This window comes from Trachemys scripta, chromosome 2, assembly GCF_013100865.1.
Source record: "Trachemys scripta elegans isolate TJP31775 chromosome 2, CAS_Tse_1.0, whole genome shotgun sequence".
Classification (NCBI taxonomy): domain Eukaryota; kingdom Metazoa; phylum Chordata; order Testudines; family Emydidae; genus Trachemys; species Trachemys scripta.
The window spans coordinates 113,548,833-113,571,989 of NC_048299.1; the positions used below are offsets into that span (position 1 = coordinate 113,548,833).

Here is a 23,157-nt window from a genome sequence, read left to right on the forward strand (position 1 = left end):
TTAGATTCTGGAGAACCATTATGTGGCAGTTTAAGAAATAAGGTTATTTTGTAGCCATTTGAATGGCCACCTATGCATATTATTCAGTGTCCTGCCCATAGGTTATGTTATACCAGTTGCTTGTTAGCACAGTCTGGCCCAGTTTCCCTCTTGGGACTGATACTGTCTGTTATGACTGGACCCAACTGCTGTATCCCATGTGCTTCTAAGCTCCCTGCATTTGAGTAGTGACTAGTCACTTTTCCTAGTTACACATCTTTGAAAAACAATAAAATCCTGAATGCAGCTCTCCAAGTCTGATCTCACCCCCGCCGGGAGTCCTGGGTTTGGTCAGCATCCTTAGGCTGCCCCTCTTAGCCTTTTATTTTTCTCTCTGTGTTATGGAGTTCTAGCCTCTTGCTCTGAGAAGTAGCCGCCTTGTAAAACTCTGTCCCTCTTGGTTACCTTTGTGCTTCCACTGGAGAAGTTCCTGGTTCCAGCCCCACCTCCGTCGGCTTCTGTGTAGAGAGTCGAAGTCAAAGGTCCTATGGATAGAAAACCCCTAGTTGTACTAGGAAAGACTCATTCCATGTTGATGGCCCTAGATTGCTTTGTGCTGGTTTCTCAGACTAGTTAGACATGCCACTAGGTGTCAAGCCATCATTCCAAAATGGATGCCTTTTTCACAAAGGAGTTGCAATACCACATGAGGGTCACCACAAGCCCCGGCTTCCTCCGGGCCCCGGGGGTGCTCAAACCGATGCTCCGCCCCAGGCCCCGCTCCCACCCCTTCTCCCAAGCCCCCACCCCTGCCCGCCTCTTCCTGCCCCTCCTCTTCCCACCCAGTTCAGCCGCCTCCGCCAAGCATGCCCTCTCCCCACTCTTCCCCTCCCCCCAGCATCTCCTGCACGCTGCGAAACAGCTGATCACGGTGGGTGGGAGGTGCTGCGAGGGAGGGGGAAGAGTTGATTGGCAGAGCTGGGCAATGGATGGGAGGCACTGGGAAGGAAGAGGGGGAGCTGGCTGCCGGTGGGTGCTAAGTACCCACTAGTTTTTTTCTGTGGGTGCTCAAGCCCTGGAGCACCCATTGAGTCGGCGCCCATGAGGGTCACACCCCAAAATGAAAGTTACAGTCAAAATGCCATTCACAAAACAAGATGGAGTTCGCAGTTTGACCCAAACATACTGCTCCCACCCCATCAATCTGTCACACTAGTAATAAAGGTAAATTACATAGGATTTTTAAAAAAAGATATGTGCCATTTCCTTCTCCTTGATGATGTGTAAAGTGTCTGTAAGGATTTTTGTTTTGTTGTTGTTATTGAGAGTCTTAGTGTGAGTAAGTTAGGGAGAGTTTCTAGTTTTGGATGTTGGTTCAAAATAAATGGATTTTTATTAATTAATATTGCAGATGTGCCCAGACTTATGTGCATTTTAAATAAATGGAAAGAAATACAAAAATGATTGCTAGCCTTAAAAAAATACGATTGTATCTTGCAGACTTCAGGATCTTTTGACTGATTACAAGAAGTTTGTAAATCGAATTCCTGCTATTCTGGAACCACTGATGAAACCATTTATGGAGCAAATTGAGGAATCCCTCACTCCAGGCCTGACACAGTTATCATGGACTTCTCCAAACATTGACACATGTATGGATCTTTGTTATTTCTATGCAAATCATAGAATCATAGTGTTTGCAGATGGAAAGACCTATTAGGTCTTTCGGTACGTCCCACTGTCAATAGAACATGGTTCTCTGCAGTGCACTCTGTAGTTTTTTCCAATCTACTTTTACATGTTGTGAGTGATAGATGGTGTTCATGTACACAAACTAAAATATTTTACATTTGTTTAATTGTAAATGTGATGACATTTTAGTTATATTTATATGGATTGTACTAGGTAGGCACAGACATGAATGGGGTGGTGCTTTGCCTCATAGCTCTGCGGGGACTCGGTCAATGATTGTTCCTCAGGGAAGTACTGTCCCTTCCTGAGCATCCAGGAAAGCAGGGTCAACGTGGATAAAGGGATGGAGCCATTGCCCGGACTTCTCCCAACCTTCTCTGAGGTGATATGTGCATACCCAATGTTGCCTGAAGGGAGCTGTCCCTCTTCTTCCTTAAATAGATGAACTGCAACTGTCCCTGACCCTTTTACAGGGCTCAGACGGGATGGAGGAAAACTCATTGCTCAAACACAGCCATGCATCTCTGGAAAGGCCAGTCACAATCTGCGCCATACTATTTACATAGAAAGAGGGATTATTGTTCAAAATAAAGCAGTCAGGGATACAAGCTTGTAGAAAAAATTATTGCTTGTACTATGTGAGTCTTGATTTTGAGAAGAAAATTCTAGTTTTATACAAAAATAGTCAGCAGGAAATTTTAAAAAATATTTTAATTTGCTGACATTACTGTTATTCATACATTGTTACCTGTACAGCATTCAAAGTAAATCTGGGTAGATTGGAATACTAAATAAAAAGATGTAGATCCCAAACATCCATATCAATAAATCAGTACAGTTGGGCACCACCCATTATAACATAAATCCAGGTTTTAAAATCCATCCTTGGTAATATAATGATATGATAATAATAATTAATAATAGTAAGGACACACCCTACCATTGCTACAACTACAATGCTCCAGAGTGCAGGTACTGTCACCTTCATTCAGACCCCCCCTTCTCCCTCTCTGCACACCCCGTTAGCAGATAGTTTTCCTCCCGTCACTGGATGTTTGGAGAGCAGTTTGTGTTGGGAGAAGGTAGTTTGGTAAAGGGTTGTGTGTAGAAGGGCAATTAAAGGGTGTGATAGGAGTTTAGGATCTCTAGGGGGCAAAGTTAAGGATGAGGTGTGTGTTCTGTGATGTATGGTAGTGGTGGTAGTGTTAAGGCATGTGCCTGTGGGTGAAGGAGAAGAGTGTACATATTATTGCGTGTCTTAACTTTTCATTTCCTTGTTTATGTAGGTTTGTGTCATGTATGTTTTGTAAGTATAGCAACCCTAATGCTTCCCAATGAATTTTTTGTTTATTAATTTAATGTTTATTTAAACATATGGCAGTTGCATGATTTGGGAGGGGAGTACAAATCTGTAGGGTTTGAAATACAGCTGCTGAAGGAGAATATTTTGTCCGTAAACCACTTCTATGAAACAGTCATCATTGTAGGTAACAATCTGACAGGAAATTGTAGGTTGTGGTGGAAATTTTATATGTCCAGCCTCATCAGTCAGGCCTGGGATGTGCCTGCCCCATCTATCCAGATTACGTGCACAATGTGTGAACTTTAATTTACAATGTGAATAAAAGGTTTTAGTGGAGAGAGGTAAATAGTAGGGTCCCTTATTGACCTGTACTGAAACCTGTGCAGTTCAACATATTCATAAATGAATGTGGCAAAATTTGCAGATGATTCAAAATTAATTGGATAAGTCCAAAGCTGAGTGCGATGAGTTACAAAGGGATTTCACTAAACTGACTGGGCAACAAAATGGCAGATTAAATTCAGTGTTGATAAATGCAAAGTAGTGTACATTGGAAAACATAATCCCAACTATATATACAAAATGCTGGGATCTAAATTAACTGTTACCACTCAAGAAAGAGATCTTGGAGTCATCGTGGATAGTGCTCTGAAAATATGTGCTCAACGTGTGGTGTCAGTTAAAAAAAGCTAGCAGAATGTCAGGAACCATTAGGAAAGGGATAGATAATAAAACAGAAAATATCATAATATCACTATATACATCCATAGAACATTCACACATTCAATACTGAAAACAGTTCTGGTCACCCCACCTCAAAAATATACAGTAGAATTGGAAAAGGTGCAGAGAAGGATAACAAAAATTATTAGGAGTATGGAACAGCTTCCATATGAGGAGAGATTAAAAAGACTGGGACAGTTCAGCTTAGAAGAGATCTGATTAAGGAGGGATATGATAGTGTTCTGTAAATCATGACTGGTGTAGAGAAAGTGAATAGTGAAGTGTTATTTACTTCTTCACATAACACAAGAACTAGGGGTCACCTGGTGAAATGAATAGGCAGCAGGTTTAAAGCAAACAAAAGTACTTCTTCGCACAATGCACAGTCGACGTGTAGAACTTGTTGTCATGGGATGTTGTGAAGGCCAAAGTGCAGCTAGGTTAAAAAAAGAATTGGATACTTTCATGCAGGATAGGTCCATCAGTGGCTATTATCCAAGATGGTTAGAAACACAACCTCATGCTTTAAGTGTTCCTAAACCTCCAACTAGCCAGAAGCTGGGACTACATGACAGGCTGGATCACTCAGAATTCCCTCTGAAGTATCTGGCTATGGCCATTGTCAGAAAACTGGATATTGGGGTAGATCAGGGGTAGGCAACCTATGGCACACGTGCCAAAGGCGGCACGCGAGCTAATTTTCAGTGGCACTCACACTGCCCGGATCCTGGCCACTGGTCCGGGGGGCTCTGCATTTTAATTTAATTTTAAATGAAGCTTAAACATTTTTAAAACCTTATTTACTTTACATATAACAATAGTTTAGTTCTATATTATAGACTTATAGAAAGAGACCTTCTAAAAACGTTAACATGTATTACTGGCACGCGAAACCTTAAATTACAGTGAATAAATGAAGATTTGGCACACCACTTCTGAAAGGTTGCCGACCCCTGGGCTAGATGAACCACTGGTCTGACCCACTGTGGCTGTTCTTATGTTATTATTATCATCATCATTACAAATCTCAAAGGGACGTAGCCTCCTTTCAGATCAAGTATTGAACTCTCGCTACATCCTTCAGATGGTCTGGTTGGATGTTCTGTGTATGTCCATCTCTGGCAATCTTACTGCACCACTGAAGCCTTTGGCACCCATGTGATTGCTGACCATTCCTGGGTAAATGAAAACTAAAAATGACTCAAAATTCAAATTTAAAACAAATCCCAACCAGTTTCACCAGATCGATTCAGGATCCACCCCTCTGTCTGTGACGTAGCAGCCTAATTACCATTTTCAAAAGAGACTTAGGAGCCTTTAGAAGGAATCCTTCAGATGGGATGTTTCAGGTTGTGTAACTTACATGCATTTGCAGTAATTTAGACTACCTTACACTGATCTGAGGAAAAGCTCTGTGTAAGCTCGAAAGCTTGTCTCTTTCACCAACAGAAGTTGATCCAATAAAACAGTGGTGGGCAAACATTTTGGCCTGAGGGCCACATCTGGGTATGGAAATTGTATGGCTGGTCATGAATGCTTATGAAATTGAGGGTTGGGGTGTGGGAGGGGGTGCGGGCTCTGGGGTGGGGCTGGGGATGAGGGGTTTGGGGTGCAGGAGGGTGCTGTGGGCCGGGACCGAGGGGTGCGGAGGGTGGGAGGGGATCAGGGCTGGGGCAGGGGTATGGGAGGAGGTCAGGGGTACAGGCTCCAGGCAGCGCTTACCTCAAGCAGCTCCTGGAAGCAGCAGCATGTCCCCCCTCCGGCTCCTACACATAGGGGCAGCCAGGGGTCTCCGCGCGCTGCCCCGTCCCCAGGTGCTGCCACTGCAGCTTCCATTGGCCGTGGTTCCAGGCGCGGGCCGAGGGATATGCTGGCTGCAGCTTCCCGCTGCCCCCATTGGCCCGGGACGGCGAACCGTGGCCAGTGGGGGCCGCGATTGGCCAAACCTGCGGCGTCAGCAGGTAAATAAATTGGCCCGGCCCGCTAGGGTGCTTACCCTGGCGAGCCGCGTGCCGAACGTTGCCGACCCCTGTAATACAGTAATGAGTGATCCAAATTCCTAAATGTAAAGGCATTAGGAGGAATTAGTATGTTGCAGTTCTACAATAAGCCAACAGGCTATGCTTGTGGATCATTTTTCAGTTGAGACAGATTGGTATATGGCTTTACTTTTGTTTTTTAAAATGTAAACAACAAGATAACACTAAACAGCAGCATGCTTTGTTTTACAATCTCAGCTCAAAGGATTTTTTGGTACTGGTCAGTACAGTAACATATCATTTATTAAGAAAGATGTTGCAAATATAATTTAAATTAAAATTAAACATTTTTTATTAACTCCCGCCTCACTACCCGAAGGATGTTAATGCAGTGACTGCCCTCTTAAAACCTTACAGTTTGAATATTGGGAACATAGTTTTTTACTCATGCTTTCAGATGAAGTGGTCCATGTGGTTCTTTGGGTCAGCTTTCTTTGTGGCAGCTTTTTGGTGTGTCTGTTGAGCTAGTAGTTATAGCAGGGGTATGTGGGTGGCTGCTGCTGGCCTTCCTGTGGCTCTAAGGAACTAGAGATGGGAATTAGAATCTTTCCTAGAAGCGCATGCTTTTCTTGAGTGAGGATGAAATGCTTTCTTTTTGTGCCTAGTTTGGTAGAAGTTAAATGGGGTTTTTCAAAGCATTAATTATCCAGTACATTTTGCACTGGTTCTTATAAAGTGCATCTTTTATTTCAATATTAATTAGATCATTTTAAGTCTTTCTTTCCCATTTCTCAGAGTGCAGAATCTCTTTACTAGAATTCTGCCATCCTGAGCTATTCTTAGGACAATTTTGGACCTCAAAATCAGCAAGCAGGATATGCCACTTTAATAGTACCCCCTGCTAGCCGATTAAAGGCCTCATCCTGCCAACTGCTCATTTTCATTTGTGATGTGCTGAGTGCAGTCAACTCCAGTTGATTTAAATGAGTGTTAAAAGTACTTGTCACTTTCAGGTTTTGAAGTGCGCAATTGTGAATTGCTCAATGTCATCGAGTGCTGCCCTTCAGCATGCCCCCTTGTTGCTCTGCATTCAGTCACCTAGGTGCTGGAACTAGGGGTACTGGGGTTGCTGCTTCTTGAAGTGATTTCCATCATATACAGGGCTTACAGTTTCAATGGCTCTCAGTGCCCCCAACATACAAATGGTTCCAGCACCCCTAATCAGTCCTCAGGCTCAGAAGATTCAGCAAGCAGCCTTCCCTTGGTGTCTGCCATGCTCTGAGGAAGGAGGCAGCATATATGCTGGTCCTCTTCCTTACAGCTCATTCCCAGTTGGTTGAGTGAGAGGGGAACCTTGTCCCATCCACTCTGCAGAGTTCCCGATTCTAGATCCTTAAAGAAACAATAAATGACTTGCTCCCAAATACTACTGATTTCTGGGGCATCTTCCTCTCTATCAAACCTTCTTATTTCCTAGGTCTTTGCATACATCAAAATGTCCCCAAATCTTAAAGGGCCATGCCAGGTGATGGGAGTGGATGGGCTGAGCCCAAGACATCACTACCTGTAAGGGGGCTACCTGATTACACTTAGCATCTATATTTCTAGGTACTTATATGGTACTCATCACTTGTGTCTGGGCACCCTACAGACATGAATTAATTTATCCTCATAATACTCCAGTGAGGTAGGGAAAAATCAATATATGCATTTTACAGATGAAGGACTCAGATGCAGAGGTTAGGCAAATTGCTGAAATCTGTAAGAGAGGTAGGAGTTGAACCCGGATCTCCAGAATATCAGTCCAGTGCATGGGCTCCAAGACCATTCCATACCTCCACCACACACCGATGGGGAAGGAACCATGTTCGGTTTAATAACATCCAATTAAAAATAGAAGTGGGATTCCTAAAACACATCCAGAATATCCCAAAATTGTTCAGATGTGGATCATTACATAGGATTCATCCTAAAATAGAGCTTGAGAAACAAGGGGCAAAGGGATTTAGGATTGCTTAATTTAAATGTATGCTGTGTAGTTAATGGACTGACTCATTTGTCCAATTTTTTCAGTAGTGAAGGTTAACCCTTATCTTGGTTCTGGATTCCAAAATTAATAATTTAAATTGTTTGGGTTTTTTTTGACAGTCAAAAAAACATAGTTCACTTTTGCTTGTGTACTCAATAACTGTCTGTTAACAAGAGATGTTCATGTTAAATATGATAGTTTTCTTGTTCAGAATTTTCCATTAAAAACATCAGTTTGCGCACTGTTATCACGTGTTAGTAAATCAGATACCCCAGCGATCTTTTTACTTAGTACGGGAAATAATTTTGGCAATTCCAGTATCACTGTGTGGATAAACTATGACATTTTAATGATGACCACTGTATGGTTCTGAAGGGACATAGTGCGGTGATTGCACTGAATGTATTTTTATGTGATTTTATTTTTCCTCTTCTTCATAATAAAAAAATACAAAAGACTTATTAAAAAACAAAAATATGTATAGTACTTGGTTGCAAATCAATGGTTTGTGGATAAGAGGATTGGGAAGATGAATGTTTGAAAAAGATTGAAAAGTTAGAGGAAAACTCTACTCCCTGGTCTCTGAGACCATTCTCTGGCATGATTTAGTACTCACAATGCTTGTAGAGGACTCAGATAAATTCAATCTTATATTTGTAAGAAGAAATTCAGTGGCATAATCTACATACTAACTTGCCTTGAGGAATTTTGCCCATAAACTGATTTGAATGATGAAATACTGAATTTCACTAAATAGTTTAGACGGAATATGGAACAGATCTGCTTTTTCCTAAAGTAGGTGTATGTGTGAAGGATGCAATAACTTTTCAATAGTAACATTCCTTTTATTTCTGGTATACTATTATTGATCCTTTCCATTAGATACTGGCCTCTTTAATATAGTATTTTTATAATACTAAGTATTTCATTATGTCCGTTTCTTGCAAAACAGTTTTATTTAAAGATTCAGATGCACAGAGACCCATTAGATCTTTGGTTTCAGACTTTTAATTCAGTATGTAATCATTAATTAAGATTCACATTTAGAAAGATAACCCTTTTGTATTCCAATATAATATGATATTTTAAAAAGTGATTTCATGTGCTATATTTTGTAGATTCTCATTTTATTTTCTGTTTGCTTAGTCCTCAAGAAAGTTTATAATTCCCTAGAAGAAGTGGGGTATATAGTCAAAGAAGCTTCTGACACTCTGGAATGCAGAATTGAAAGAATTCTGCAGGATATGTCAGACACTCCTCTTGTAACTCTACCCGAAGATGATCCCATTGAAGTACTGGCTTTCCTGGAAAGGACAGAAAAACTTACTGCTACAGCTGCTGAAACTCTGTCTCAGTAAGTCTACTCATGTGTGGTTTGTAGAGCCCATAATGGTAGGATTTAAAATAGTATGGTTAGCTTTTTAATCCCTATTGAAATAAGACTGCTGGACCAAGCTGAACTTTTAACAACAAAATCTATAGGCATCTTAAATGCAACAAAAATAAAGCATTTATATTATTTCTTTCCTGTTTTGCTTGACTGATATTTACTCTCCTTTCCTTTGGTTAGAGAACTTCAGAGCAACCTATTATTTATGCAATGACAAGTAAAGTTGATTCTTAATGTTAACTAACTGATTTAGGACTAGAAGATAGACTCTTCCCCTCTCTAGGTGCTGCATATAATATTTTGCATTTTTACATTATCATGTAATACTTGTTCAGTTGTGTTCCACTGAGACACATCTAAGTGTGCTTTGCATGTCAGAATGATGAAAGGCTGTCTCTCTTCTAGCCTACTATAATTTTTGTATGGTTTGGTCTGTACATCAGGTTAGCTTGCTGTATCATCCTGATAAGCCCAACCTGGGTGAAATGTATGTCTATGATTGCTCACCAAAGCTGGAAAAAAACCTGATGCTCTTCAAAGAATCCAGGAGATCTAGTTGTATTGGATATACTGCAATCTTCAAAATAGGATGCTGAAAATATCCCAGGATACTTTAACATCCATTGGTTATTTTATAGTACATCCAGGCAGTAGAAGTGAACTGAACAGTTTAGGTGTATTTCCGCATTCACCCTTTAATATAGTGTGTTCTGAAAACCAGAGTGGTAGTAGGCTTTCTTCTCTTTTGGGTATCCCCATTTCTTTTGTGGGTGGTTATATTCTGAAATCCATAACTTTCCTTTGTAGACAAAGCCAGCAAGTGGAACGTTCCATGTATGAATTGATAGACATTCTGAAGCACAGATTGAAACCGGAAGACAAAACCAATCTGCAGGTAAGATCTAAAATGTAAATAATTACGAAGCATTTCTTAAGCTGCTTATATTTCATTTATGAAATATGAATTATTTGGAGCCTTTTTATTTTGTGTTTGCTGTTTCACTGTGACTTTTCAGGATTCATTTGCCTGTGGACATCTTGATATGAAACAGAAAACACGCTGCCAGGAATGTCTGTCCTGTAGTTACTATAACCTGATGGGGCAGCTTTGTCAGAAAAATACGGACTCTCTAGTCAAATGTAGGTTTTGCATTTTAAACTATACTTACTTTTATTTTTTTAATTATATGACATATTTTTATAATATTTTAAAAATTTCTGAACTTGTGGTCACAACTATAATTTTTCTAAAATGTTCTATTTATATAGGCACCAGGATTTCTTTAGATGCTTTAAGGCGTCGCTTACATGTTCTCAACTCTAAATATCAGATGACCAAGTTCATAAAAGATCAAAGAGTTCCGTTATTCAAAGCTGAAATTCAATTGGCCATTCCAAATGTTGTCTTGAGGCCAAGTCTTGATGATATTCAGGTAACATCAACAAAAATAAATGCACATCACAATTTACAACTTATGTAAATACGTTGTTTTTTTAAATAAGGTGTGTCTACTTAACCTCAGATAAGAATAGAACTGAGGAAAAATAGGACAAAATTAAAAAAAAAAAATCAGTGGTACACAAGATGGTATCTTGAGAAATTAGAAAACAGAAGCCATCAATCAAGATGTTATACTGTCCAATAAAAACAATAATTCTACTGGAAACTTAACACCTCTCATCTATAATCCTCTACTTTAAAAAGGAAAACTTTTCAAAGAGGGTGTACAAACCAAAGAAGTTGAATTCAAAGCAATCAGTAAAAACTCAGGCTGCGCCCATTACTTACAACTCCTGAAGAATATTCAATGACCATATAAGGGTGAAATAACAGCTATATATCAGTTACTACACAATGAGGCTTTGATTTAGTGAAGCACTTAAGAACGTTCTTAGGTTTAAGCATATGAGCAATCCCATTTTATTTCAGCAAAACACTTAAGCACATGCTTAAAATCAACTGCTACGTGAATCACTTTACACTGATTCCAAAAGCAATTGGTTATAACGTGACTGGCAGCCTAGCAACATTTTGATCTGCCACTCCCTAAATCAATCTTAGAATTCTCAGTCAGATTTAATTTGCAGCCTGTGTGGTCTGGGAACAAGAAGTCAGATAATAAAAAGTAAATTTAAATACTGTAGATAGAAAGGGTTGTATGATGCCATCATTTGTACAGCTACAAATGTATGTAACTAGACTAAATAAATGTATAAAGGGACTCTATGATGGTTGTGAAATAAGATTAAATTAATTCTGTTAACTCCCTTTGTTTATTCCTCTTTAAACAGGGTATAATAATGAAACCACAATGTGCTATGAGATATAATTAATGTTTGTAAAGCTCGTTAAAATCCTTGGATGAAGGGCATGTAGAAGTGTAGGGATTATTAGTATGTGGTTTAATCCATGTTTAAGTTAGATGATTTTTTTAAACAGGTTTAACTTTGTGCTGTTGTGGATAGGACATTATGGAACACCCCTTTTCTTTCTCAAAGTATATGAATTATTTGGGGGGCGCTATAATATATCACTTATTAAAATATAGCATTGCTAAGCGGAAGAATGTAAAGATGAGAGGTGCGTTTTTCAGCTTTGCTATTAATCAGGCTGGTTTTTTTTTAGTGAGGACTGATCTTTATGTTTGTTTAAGGTGAATGTTTTACTCTTTTCAGAATGCGGTAAACAAAGCAGTAAATATCATATTATCGATGGCCAGAGATATCCCACTGTGGAAGTTTGCTCATTTACATCATAGACAGCAGCAGGTAGAGTACTTTTTAAAATTTAATTTGCTTAGAATGTTAAAAAAGAATGGTTAGAGAAACTAAATACTTAGGGTTTACACTTCTAAATTTCCTAGGGAAGGTTATGTTTACATTAATTTTTTGACTTGTAGTTTTGGATTTTTTCTGGTGAGGTAGATTGTACAATTTACTGAAAACATATATATATATATTTATGTAAAATCTTTACATTAAACCATCAGTTAAGTAGAAGACATATTCATTATTAGTATGTTTATTGAAAATATTTTCCATATTAAAAAGAGCACTAGCTTACACAAAGAGATTTTTACAAATAATGTTAGAGTGTTAGTGCTATTACAGACTGTAGGAGAAAACTAACATCATCTGTGTTTTATTATGCAGCTAATTATGCATAATAAAACACTATTGATCTTCCCAGAGAAAAACAGTATTAAGATGGTGTTAAGCTGGAGAATACATACGATCAGTAATGTAAGAGTAAAAAACATCACATGGATGTTGTAGTTGCCCTAAAACAAGCACTACAAACACAGGACAGTCATAGTCAAGGTTAAACTTAAACAAACTCCACACTTGTAAGCAGGGCCGGCTCCAGCTTTTTTGCCGCCCTAAGCGGCGGAAAAAAAAAAAAAAAAAAAGATAAAGCCGCGATTGGTGGCACTTCGGTTGCAGCTCTACCGCGCCGCTTCATTCTTCGGCAGCAATTCGGCGGCCGGTCCTTCCCTCTGAGAGGGACCGAGGGACCCGCCACTGAATTGCCGTCGAAGACTGAAACGTGCCGCCCCTTTCCATTGGCCGCCCCAAGCACCTGCTTCCTGTGCTGGTGCCTGGAGCCGGCCCTACTTGTAAGGGTATGGAAATGCACAGTTAGGGCACTCAAACAACCTTAAAATTCTGCTTTGTAGTGATGCTATGCAATAAGCATAAAGTTATCGTTAATGCATTTTAGTGATGGTAGTACCAGATTAAATTAAACGGATGTTTTAAAGACACTTTCTTTTTTCCATCTAGTTTTTGTCTTCATAGAGAAGTGTGCAGATCTCCCACTGTAGGAATAGTTGGTTCAGCACATGGCTCTTAAAGGGAGGTGGGGAGCAAATAGGAAAATAAGTGGACCCTTGAAGCTTCGAAAGGAGCTTCAGTGGGTTCCCAGAGAAAAGAGGAAGGGAGGAGGGAAATGAGGGAACCAAAAGGACATACGAATACCCAGTTTATCCAATAAAAATATTAATCATTGTGAGCAACCTCCCTTGGGCTGGTGGATCCTAGGCTTGTCATGCAGGTGACATGTCTGCACTCTAGGGGCAGAGTTATAATTACTAGCCGGGCTTGCCAGATTACCATGGAGTGGCAATAGCTTTGGCTTAAAGAAGAAGAATATTGTATTTCTATGTAGCCCTCAGATGTAGTGGTTTTAAAAAGTTAGATGGAGGCGCATACTGTCTGGACTGGTCCTACCTGGATCAGACACAGAAACTCCATGGCACATTTTTGGTTTGCAACCCTGTATATAACAGGGACAGGGAAAGCAGGCTTCAGATAAGTTGATTCAGGAAACATGGACAATTTTCAAAGGCATGCTTCTTTCAAACCTAATGCTCAATGTGTGTCAGAAATGAGTCTGAACACTTGAGTTGAACAATGAGTCCAACGGGTCACAGGGACGCTAACCCATGCATGCCTGTGACAAGGTAAAGACTCAGTCAGCATAACAGGATGCTGTCCCCTAGGCCAATACGAAGATGCCCCTCCTATGACTTCTTCTTTTATACATTAGTACAAACAAGTTACGTATTACACTCCAGATGTTGTTAGTTACCACCCTTATACCTTGTACCTACTAGTTTGAACAAAACATCCTTATCCATTATCCTGTCATTCCCTCCTTATCTTTAGGAGGGGTCGGTGTGTTCTTGTACCATCTCTTAGGAATATGTTAACATAGTTACTTGAGATATATGTGTGGTTTTGCGCCATCCTCTCCAGTCAGGAATGTGCTTATTTGATGTTAGCTTATATCTAGCATGTTACTGTTGTGTCAGCACCAGTTCTACTTTGGTTCACAGCCTTTGGTTCACACTGTTAGTTATGCCTAGGGCTCCAGCAAGGTCTGCAGACAGAAGACATTTCTCCACTGGACAGTGGAAATCATGTCCTTTCTAGCCATAGTTAATACATACAGTAGGGTGTGTGTGTGTGTGTGTGTGTGTGTGTGTGTGTTTTTTAAATACTGGTGCTACTACTGGAATATCTAGGAGTGTGGGGCATGCAGTGCCATGCCCCAACTGTCTCAGGTTGAAAGTCAAAGGAAAAACTGTATCTGATTGAGGGTTGTCCAAATAAATTCTCTATCGCTATGACCATCAAAGAGGGGAAGGAGCTGGCTCTAATTCCAGGAAAGGGAAAGAGAAAATGCTTCATTTCCAAGCTGGTTCTCTGAAAAGTGGCTTTGTAAAAATGGTTCCTTTTTATTCAGCAGATCTGTTCCTTGTGTGTAGTGTGACAAAGTTCCTCCTCTATCTTGGTGGGTCCTGCGCTTATTGGCAGATTTTCTTGCCTCAGAGATTCACCATGTGGGTTGGGAAACAGCCCAGAGACCTTCCCCTCTGGAAGAACCTACAGTCCAGGTCAATTGGGAGGTTTGGGGGGAACCCGGGCCCGCCCTCTACTCCGGGTTCCAGCCCAGGGCCCTGTGGACTGCAGCTGTCTATAGTGCCTCCTGTAACAGCTGCATGACAGCTACAACTCCCTGGGCTACTTCCCCATGGCCTCCTCCAAACACCTTCCTTATTCTCACCACAGGACCTTCCGCCTGGTATCTGATAACGCTTGTGCTCCTCAGTCCTCCAGCAGCACACCCTCTCACTCTCAGCTCCTTGTGCCTCTTGCTCCAAGCTCCTCACACTCTCGCACAACAAACTGAAGTGAGCTCCTTTTAAAACCCAGGTGCCCTGATTAGCCTGCCTTAATTGATTCTAGCAGCTTCTTCTTATTTGGCTCCAGGTGTCCTAATTAGCCTGCCTGCCTTAACTGGTTCTAGCAGGTTCCTGATTACTCTAGTGCAGCCCCTTCTCTGGTCACTCAGGGAACAGAAAACTACTCATCCAGTGACCAGTATATTTGCCCTCTACCAGTCTCCTGTACCCCACTGGTCTGGGTCTGTCACATATCCCTCCCCCTGCTCAACACCAAGGGGTTGGGCAGCTTGGGACGCCAGACAATGCATACGTGACAAGCCATCGGCGTTGCATGACGGCTCCCTGCTCTGTGTTGCACACGGAACTGGAAAGGTTGGAGGGATAAGAACCATCTGGTCACCCTTGTGTTCTTCTCCTTGTTCCACTGCATCCATTGAAGAGGGGCATGGTCGGTCACGAGGACAAATCTGCGCCCGAGCAGGTAGTAGCGCAATGTTTCCATGGCCGATTTTACAGCGAGGCATTCTCTCTCCACCACTGCATATTTTTGTTCCCTTGGAAGGAGTTTCCGACTGAGGTATAGAATTGGGCATTCCTCCTCCCTGACCATCGGTGATAGAATGGCCCCCAACCCTACTTCCGATGAATCCGTCTGCAGGATAAACTCCTTGGTGAAATCAGGGGCTATCAGTACGGGGTTACTGCAGAGGGCAGTCCGTAGGTCTGTGAATGCTTCCTCTGCTGCGTCAGACCATCTCACCAGATCAGGTCCACGGGCTTTCACTAGGTCTGTCAAGGGGCTTGCCCTTGTGGCAAAGTGGGGGATAAATCGTCGGTAATACCCCACCACACCTAGGAACGCCCGGACTTGTTTCTTGCGACTTGGTCGGGGCCAATTTTGGATGGCCTCTAACTTGTTCACTTGGGGTTTTACCAAACCTTTACCCACAATGTAGCCAAGATATTTGGCCTCTGTAAACCCTACAGCGCACTTGGCAGGGTTTGCTGTAAGGCCAGCTGGCCTGAAGGTATCAAGGACTGCCTCCACCTTCTCCAGGTGGGTTTCCCAGTCTGGGGTATGAATGACCACATCGTCCAAGTAGGCAGCAGCATAACTGTTTTGCGGGCGTAATAGCTTGTCCATGAGGCGCTGGAAGGTAGCTGGGGCCCCATGTATCCAAAAGGGAGGACAGTATATTGAAAAAGACCCTCTGGTGTAGAGAACGCAGTCTTTTCCTTTGCGTCTTCTGCAAGGGGAATCTGCCAGTACTCCTTTGTCAAGTCTAGGGTAGTCAAGTACCGGGCATTACCCAGACGGTCCACTAGCTTATCTATGTGAGGTATGGTGTACGCGTCGAACTGGGATACTTTGTTTAGTCGCCGGAAGTCGTTGCAAAATCTTGTGGTGCCATCAGGTTTGGGCACCAGCACGATTGGGCTGGACCACTGACTGTGGGATTCTTCGATGATCCCCAATGCCAGCATTTTTTTTACTTCTGCTTTTATTTCCTCCCTTTTTGCTGCTGGCACCCAATAGGGCCTCATTGTTACTCTGGCCCCAGGGTTCGTGACGATGTGGTGATATGTCTCAGTTGTTCGACCCGGTTTTGTCGAGAACACATCTTGGTTCTGGAAGATCATCTCAGACACCTCATTCTTCTGGTCTGGTGTTAAATCGGAAGACACTCTCACCTCTTTGGAAGGCTTGTTTTCCTCGGTTAGGTCTTTTTGGACCGTTGTGCATGCCTCTTGTGCATGCCAGGGTTTCAGAAGGTTAACGTGATAAATCTGTTCTTGTTTTCTGCGTCCTGGCTGCCGCACCTTATAGGTTACTTCTCCCACGGGTTCAACCACCTCAGAGGGCCCCTGCCGTTGGGCCAGAAGCTTGCTTTCTGCCATGGGTACCAACACCATAACCCAATCCCCTGGTTGGAACTCTCGCACTTTTGCCTGGCGATTGTAATGGGTTCGCTGGGCCTCCTGTGCCTTCTCCAAATGTTCCCGTACAATAGGGATAACACGGGCTATCCGGTCTCGAATCTGCATTACATGCTCTATTATATTTCTCCCCTCATTGGGTTCCTGTTCCCAGATCTCTTTGGCGATATCTAGTATGCCACGGGGGTGACGCCTGTATAATAACTCAAAGGGGAAAACCCAGTTGAGGCCTGAGGTACCTCCCCGATAGCGAACATAAGGTAGGGTGTCCCAATCCTTCCCGTCCCGACTTACCACCTTCCTTATCATAGCCTTGAGGGTTCGATTAAACCTTTCTACCAACCCATCAGTCTGCGGATGGTAGACCGAAGTTCTCAGGGTATGTATATGGAGCAGTGTACAGAGGTCCTTCATTAGTTTCGACATAAATGGGGTTCCTTGGTCAGTTAATATCTCCTTCGGTAGCCCTATTCGGGCAAAGATCCCCACCAGCTCTTTGGCTATAGTTTTAGAGGCCGTGTTCCGCAGAGGGACGGCTTCTGGGTAGCGAGTAGCATAGTCCAAAACAACAAGTATATATTGGTGGCCCCGAGCCGTCTTCTCCAGGGGTCCCACTAGGTCCATGGTTATTCGCTCGAAGGGGACCTCTATGATGGGAAGGGGTACTAAAGGTGCCCTCAAGTGGGGACGGGGACTGTGCAGCTGACACTCTGGGCAGGAGGCACAGTACCTCCGCACTTCTTCATGTACTCTGGGCCAGAAGAACCGTCGTAGGACTCGTGCCAGGGCCTTCTCTACCCCCAAATGCCCCCCCAAAAGATGACTATGAGCAAGACTTAATACAGCGTTCTGGTGTTTTTGAGGTACTAGGATCTGCTGTACCTTCTGCCCCTGTACTGGTGCAACCCGGTATAAGAAATCCTTCTTCATTATGAAGTAGGTTCCTGGTCCCTGGATTTTCCCTTCCACGGGGACCCTATCTATTTCAGTCACCTCCTTCCTAATGTTGTCATACCTTGGGTCTTCTGCCTGGTCCCGTCCAAAATTTCCTCTCCCGGGGCTAATCTGCCCAAGATCTAGGGGCCCAGACTCTGTTGCCTCTATTGGTTCAGAAGCATTAGGGTGGGGGGGGTCAGACTCAGGTGCGTCTCCCTCCTGCGTGGCCTCCTTTTCAGCTGCGTGGGTCCGCCTACCTACAAGAGCGACCCTCTGGCTTTTGGTCAGTATTCGGGTTCCCAAGGCCTTAGCTGCCCTTCTTTCCCTTTTTGTCTTTCTGCCCTGTCTGGGAGTGGAGAACAAATCTGCCCTGTCTGGGAGTGGAGAACAAATCTTTCAGAGAAGATTGGGGGTTGACAATCTGCGGTGGATGCCTCACCAATTTTTGGGTCCCCATCTTTCTCCAATCTCCCTACTGGGAGTAAGTTTCCAAACCCTGGGAAGTCGCTCCCTACGAGCACCGGGTATGGGAGTTTAGGGACTACACCTGCTGATACCTCAGCAGTGTTCCCTTGGATCTTGATTTTTACTGGGATGGTAGGGTAGTAGCTAACTGTCCCATGGACACATGTTGTCCCCGTACGTTTAGCCTGTAGCAGCTGACTACGCTTCACGAGCTTCCCTGAGATAAGCGATATAGCACTCCCCGAATCAACCAGTGCCGTGGTCCCTACCCCATTTAGTTTCACTGGTCTGGTATACATATCTGGGGTTAGTGAGACCCCCACAAGGTGGATTAGGGAGCATGGATCTGCCCAGTTCCCCACGTTACACTGCATAGGCTCCTCAGCATTGGGACACTGCAGCTATGTGTCCCTACTCCCCGCAGGCATAACATCTGTATGGAGCCCTAGGCGTTCCCCTGTCTCTTGGTTTGGGCAGTCTAACATCACGATCCTCTTCTCCCTCAGTGCTCCGACTCTTTGTGGCCTCTGATGGGCCTTTGGCTTCTCTCTTTTTCCACCTGAGAACTCCTGGTGGCCCAATCAGCCGAACTTTAGGGCTTGGTGCTGCTAGTTTAACCCGGGGTGCCTCTTCCTTAACTGGTCGGGTCAGCTCCCTCGCTGTCCTTCACCTCTCTACCAGGGCAACAACCTCGTCATAGGTGGCGGGTTCGTTCTGGCTTACCCAGGCACGAAGGTCTGGTGGTAGTCCCCTCATGTACTGGTCGATGACCAGAACTGCTAGTATCTCTTCCGGACTCGGGGACTCTGTTTGCAACAACTTTCGTGCGAGATGGATGAGGTCATACAATTGGGACCGCGGGGTTTTGTCTTCCTGGTACCTCCAACCGTGTTACTGCTGGGCCCACACTGCTGTCGTTACCCCAGATTTGGCCAGGATCTCTGCTTTCAGCTGGGGACAGTCTGCCGCAGCCTCTTCAGGCAGATCGTGGTAGGCCTTCTGGGCCTCCCCACACAGGAATGGGGCAAGGATGCCAGACCACTGATCTCGAGGCCAGGCCTCCCGTAGGGCTGTCCTCTCAAAGGCCAGAAGATATGCCTCTACATCATCCTCCCGTGTCATTTTCTACAGCCAATGACTGGCCCGTATGAGCCGCGTCCCATCATGGCCGCGATTCAGCTTTGTAAGGGACTTTACCTGGTTTACCAGTTCCCGCAACATAGCTCGGTCTGGAGCAGCCTGGTCCATCAGCAGGCGATTAGTCTCTTGCTGCAGCCGCACTGCCTCCTGTTGGGCGGCTGCGTGGACACGGGTAGCCTCCTGCTGGGCCGCCGTAGCTTGTATCAGTGCCCGCACTACGTCATCCATGGTGGTGAAAAAAAAATAAACCCTCTTCCTTTTTTGTTGTTGTTGTTTTTTGTTTTGTTTTTTTAAATTACCCTCCTTCTTCCGCTGTCCTGTGCACCCCAAGATCCCACTGCTAACACCAATGTGACAAAGTTCCTCCTGTATCTTGGTGGGTCCTGCGCTTATTGGCGGATTTTCTTGCCTCAGATTCACCTTGTGGGTTGGGGAACAGCCCAGAGACCTTCCCCTCTGGAAGAAACCACAGTCCAGGTCAATTGGGAGGTTTGGGGGGAACCCGGGCCCGCCCTCTACTCCGGATTCCAGCCCAGGGCCCTGTGGACTGCAGCTGTCTATAGTGCCTCCTGTAACAGCTGCATGACAGCTACAACTCCCTGGGCTACTTCCCCATGGCCTCCTCCAAATACCTTCCTTATTCTCACCACAGGACCTTCCTCCTGGTGTCTGATAACGCTTGTGCTCTTCAGTCCTCCAGCAGCACACCCTCTCACTCTCAGCTCCTTGTGCCTCTTGCTCCCAGCTCCTCACACTCTCGCACAACAAGCTGAAGTGAGCTCCTTTTAAAACCCAGGTGCCCTGATTAGCCTGCCTTAATTGATTCTAGCAGCTTCTTATTTGGCTCCTGGTGTCCTAATTAGCCTGCCTGCCTTAACTGGTTCTAGCAGGTTCCTGATTACTCTAGTGCAGCCCCTGCTCTGGTCACTCAGGGAACAGAAAACTACTCATCCAGTGACCAGTATATTTGCCCTCTACCAGCCTCCTGTACCCCACAGGTCTGGGTCTGTCACAGTAGTTAGTCATATCTGCTGATTTCAATGACAAAAATAAAGGATTTACTGCTTTTTTTTCTCTTCTAAACCCTACATCATGAAAACAGCTAAGAGAGAAGGAGTAGGATTCAATTTCTCCTTATGCATCATCAGAACAGAATTGTTTACCGTGTTCCAGTTACCCCTCTGCAGCTTACAGAAGCTTGTATATGCAAGAAGGAAAGAACTCAGCTTTGCTGTCAGAGCCCAGACAGGAATGGCAGGGCTAGCAGTTTAATGGACCCCCCCCCCAATAATGTTACTTGTAAATGGAGCACATTTGATATAGAAATCATTGAGACACAAACATGGAACCCCACAAAGCCATTTTTACAAAGTCACCTTTAAGAATAGAATTATAATTCAGTGACATGAGCCAAATGCATCCGAAGAAGTGGGCTGTAGCCCACGAAAGCTTATGCTCTAATAAATTTGTTAGTCTGTATCCGCAAAAAGAACAGGAGTACTTGTGGCACCTTAGAGACTAACAAATTTATTAGAGCATAAGCTTTCGTGGGCTACAGCCCGCTTCATCGGATGCATTAGTCTCTAAGGTGCCACAAGTACTCCTGTTCTTTTTGCGGATACAGACTAACACAGCTGCTACTCTGACACCGAAGAGCAAGTGGTTATTCATGAAGGGTGTTTTTCTTTTATTTTTATCTGCGCTCATAAGTTGCTCATTCTTGTTGTAGAATGTTAAGTAAAACTACTGGATGCAGGTTTACTATTGTTTCATTTTCGGCAGATGGAACAGACTGCTGCCATCGAGCTGGGTGATGAGAGCAAACTCACCAAGATGGCAGCATTGAGACCTTTGGACAAACAGATCAGTGAACACAAGGATGTGAACAAAGCTATGATCCAGCTTACCACAATAATTTTATCTCTTAAAACTGAGGCACTGGATATTTTGAAGAGCTTTGCTAAATTCTCCAGCATCTGGAATCAGGTTAAATAGCTATATTAATATATCTCACTTTATTGCAAAACGTGCTACTTTTTACTGGGTAAAATGATCTGCTTTTGGTTATATTAATAAATTGTGTTTCCTGTAAACAGTGAATGATTTTGACTGTCTCATGTTTTTTTACCCTCAAACATTTTCTAGGAGCAATAGGTTTATTTTTTGTACATGTTTGCTATATCTTAAGATTTTACAGTATAATAGTTGATACCTCAGCCCTAATACTTCCCTTTCTTTCTTACTGACCACATAAATGACCACAATTCACTGATGAACAATGTCAGAAGAACAAGGTGGTGAGGTAATATTTTTTACTGGTCAGAAGAAGACAGAAAAAAAAGTTTTGGTAGCACAAAATCCACTCTGAATCTTTCTGACAACAGCAGAAGGACTTGCTACAGGAATGTGCCTCAGCTGTATAGGAAGCGAAAAGAACCAGCTTCTCCTCCACCATTGCCTCTGGGAAATCAGAGCCTGCAGAGATGTTCCAAAGAGTGAACTGGCTAATCCTCCCTGAGGCCTCAGACACAAGCACCAGCTGCTGCAAGGAGCTTTCATCCAACTTCACATAAACTGCATACAGGAAAAACAACCCAGGACTGAAGATTTTAAAACAGAACAGAGTCCAGGATGGTGGATGGGTTTTTGCTCTGAGTTTGGCCCCATCACATACTTGTGGAACTCTGAGGACTGGCTTGGCAAGTAATAACTTGTGACATAGATCCGGGAAGCTCCTGATTAGTGAAAGCCAGTGCAGAGAAACATCTGTTATAAGTGCGTCCTTTAGTGAGGACAGACTACTAACCCTTCACGCTAAAGAATGAGAGAGTCTGTCTGATCCTTGCACATGATGAATGCCATCTCTCTAACTACTGGCTGCTTCCAATCTCCCCTCCTAAGCAAAATCATAGAGTACACTGTGACAACCAAGCTCCAACAGTCTATGGCATCTGCTGACTTTCTGGATCCTTCACAATCAATCAGACTTCAGACCAGGGATTGCCATTGAGACAACTCTAAAAGCCCCTATGGGGAGCTACTTCATGGCCATGAATAGGGGCTGAACCTCAGTGATTACCTAACCTTTCCTCAGCCTTTGGCAGAGCTGGCCTCTGTTGCTGCTGCTGCACTTACAAGACTTGCGAGATTAAATGATATAGCACTGTAATGGTTTCAATCATTAAACCATTAAACAAATGGTTTCTCCAGGAATATCCCAAGAGTTGTGAATGGCGGCTGCTCTTCATCTACAAGAGCACTTATGCATATAGTTCTGCAGGAATCAGTGCTGTCCTTCTTCCTCTTCAGTGTCTCTGTGAGACCATTTGTGCAAATTGTGTGTTGCCACGGTCTCCATAACTAACAATACACAGGTGATACTCTGCTTTCTTTCTTCTCAGGAGATGCAAAAAGTGTAATCACAAAAGACCTCCCAATGCCAGCTACAGATTAGCACCTGGATGAAGATCAGATAGTTCAAAATGAGCCTATACAAGACCAAAAATATATCTGGGTGTGAGGGTGGAGGTGAAACTGCAACTCCAACTTGTCCAGAACCCAACAGCCAGCCTCTGTAGGAGCAGAACGTCATGCCAATGCCATCATTAGTATCTCCTCCCACTAAGCTACACTGTATGCTAAATGATCTGATACTGAATATGCCCTAGTCTTATATTAGTAGCTGTAAAGTATAGGTAAAAAACATACAGTTTCTGGGAGAAGGGACTGTTGATTCATTCAGCTACTGTTAAATGGCTATGGAGTGTATTTTCAACTTCATGAAGATGTTCTAGGGGTTGGTGAATCTGAGTTGTTCTGCAACGAGTGGGGATGGGTAGACTAAAAATTCCCACCATAGTTTTGGTAGCTTGATTTCAAACTCCATAGAAATA

At 43.4% G+C, this 23,157-nt stretch overlaps 1 protein-coding gene across 1 annotated transcript in view; it reads left to right on the forward strand.

The window, feature by feature from the left end:
* The window catches only part of LOC117871746 (dynein heavy chain 5, axonemal-like), a 276,629-nt gene that overhangs the window by 55,903 nt on the left and 197,569 nt on the right, over positions 1-23,157 (forward strand). The window contains exons 20-26 of the mRNA XM_034759511.1: positions 1,480-1,631; positions 8,852-9,059; positions 9,903-9,990; positions 10,112-10,235; positions 10,365-10,528; positions 11,772-11,864; positions 21,047-21,250. Of these exons, the coding sequence (XP_034615402.1) occupies positions 1,480-1,631; positions 8,852-9,059; positions 9,903-9,990; positions 10,112-10,235; positions 10,365-10,528; positions 11,772-11,864; positions 21,047-21,250 (1,033 nt within the window). The remainder of the gene's footprint in view (positions 1-1,479; positions 1,632-8,851; positions 9,060-9,902; positions 9,991-10,111; positions 10,236-10,364; positions 10,529-11,771; positions 11,865-21,046; positions 21,251-23,157) is intronic.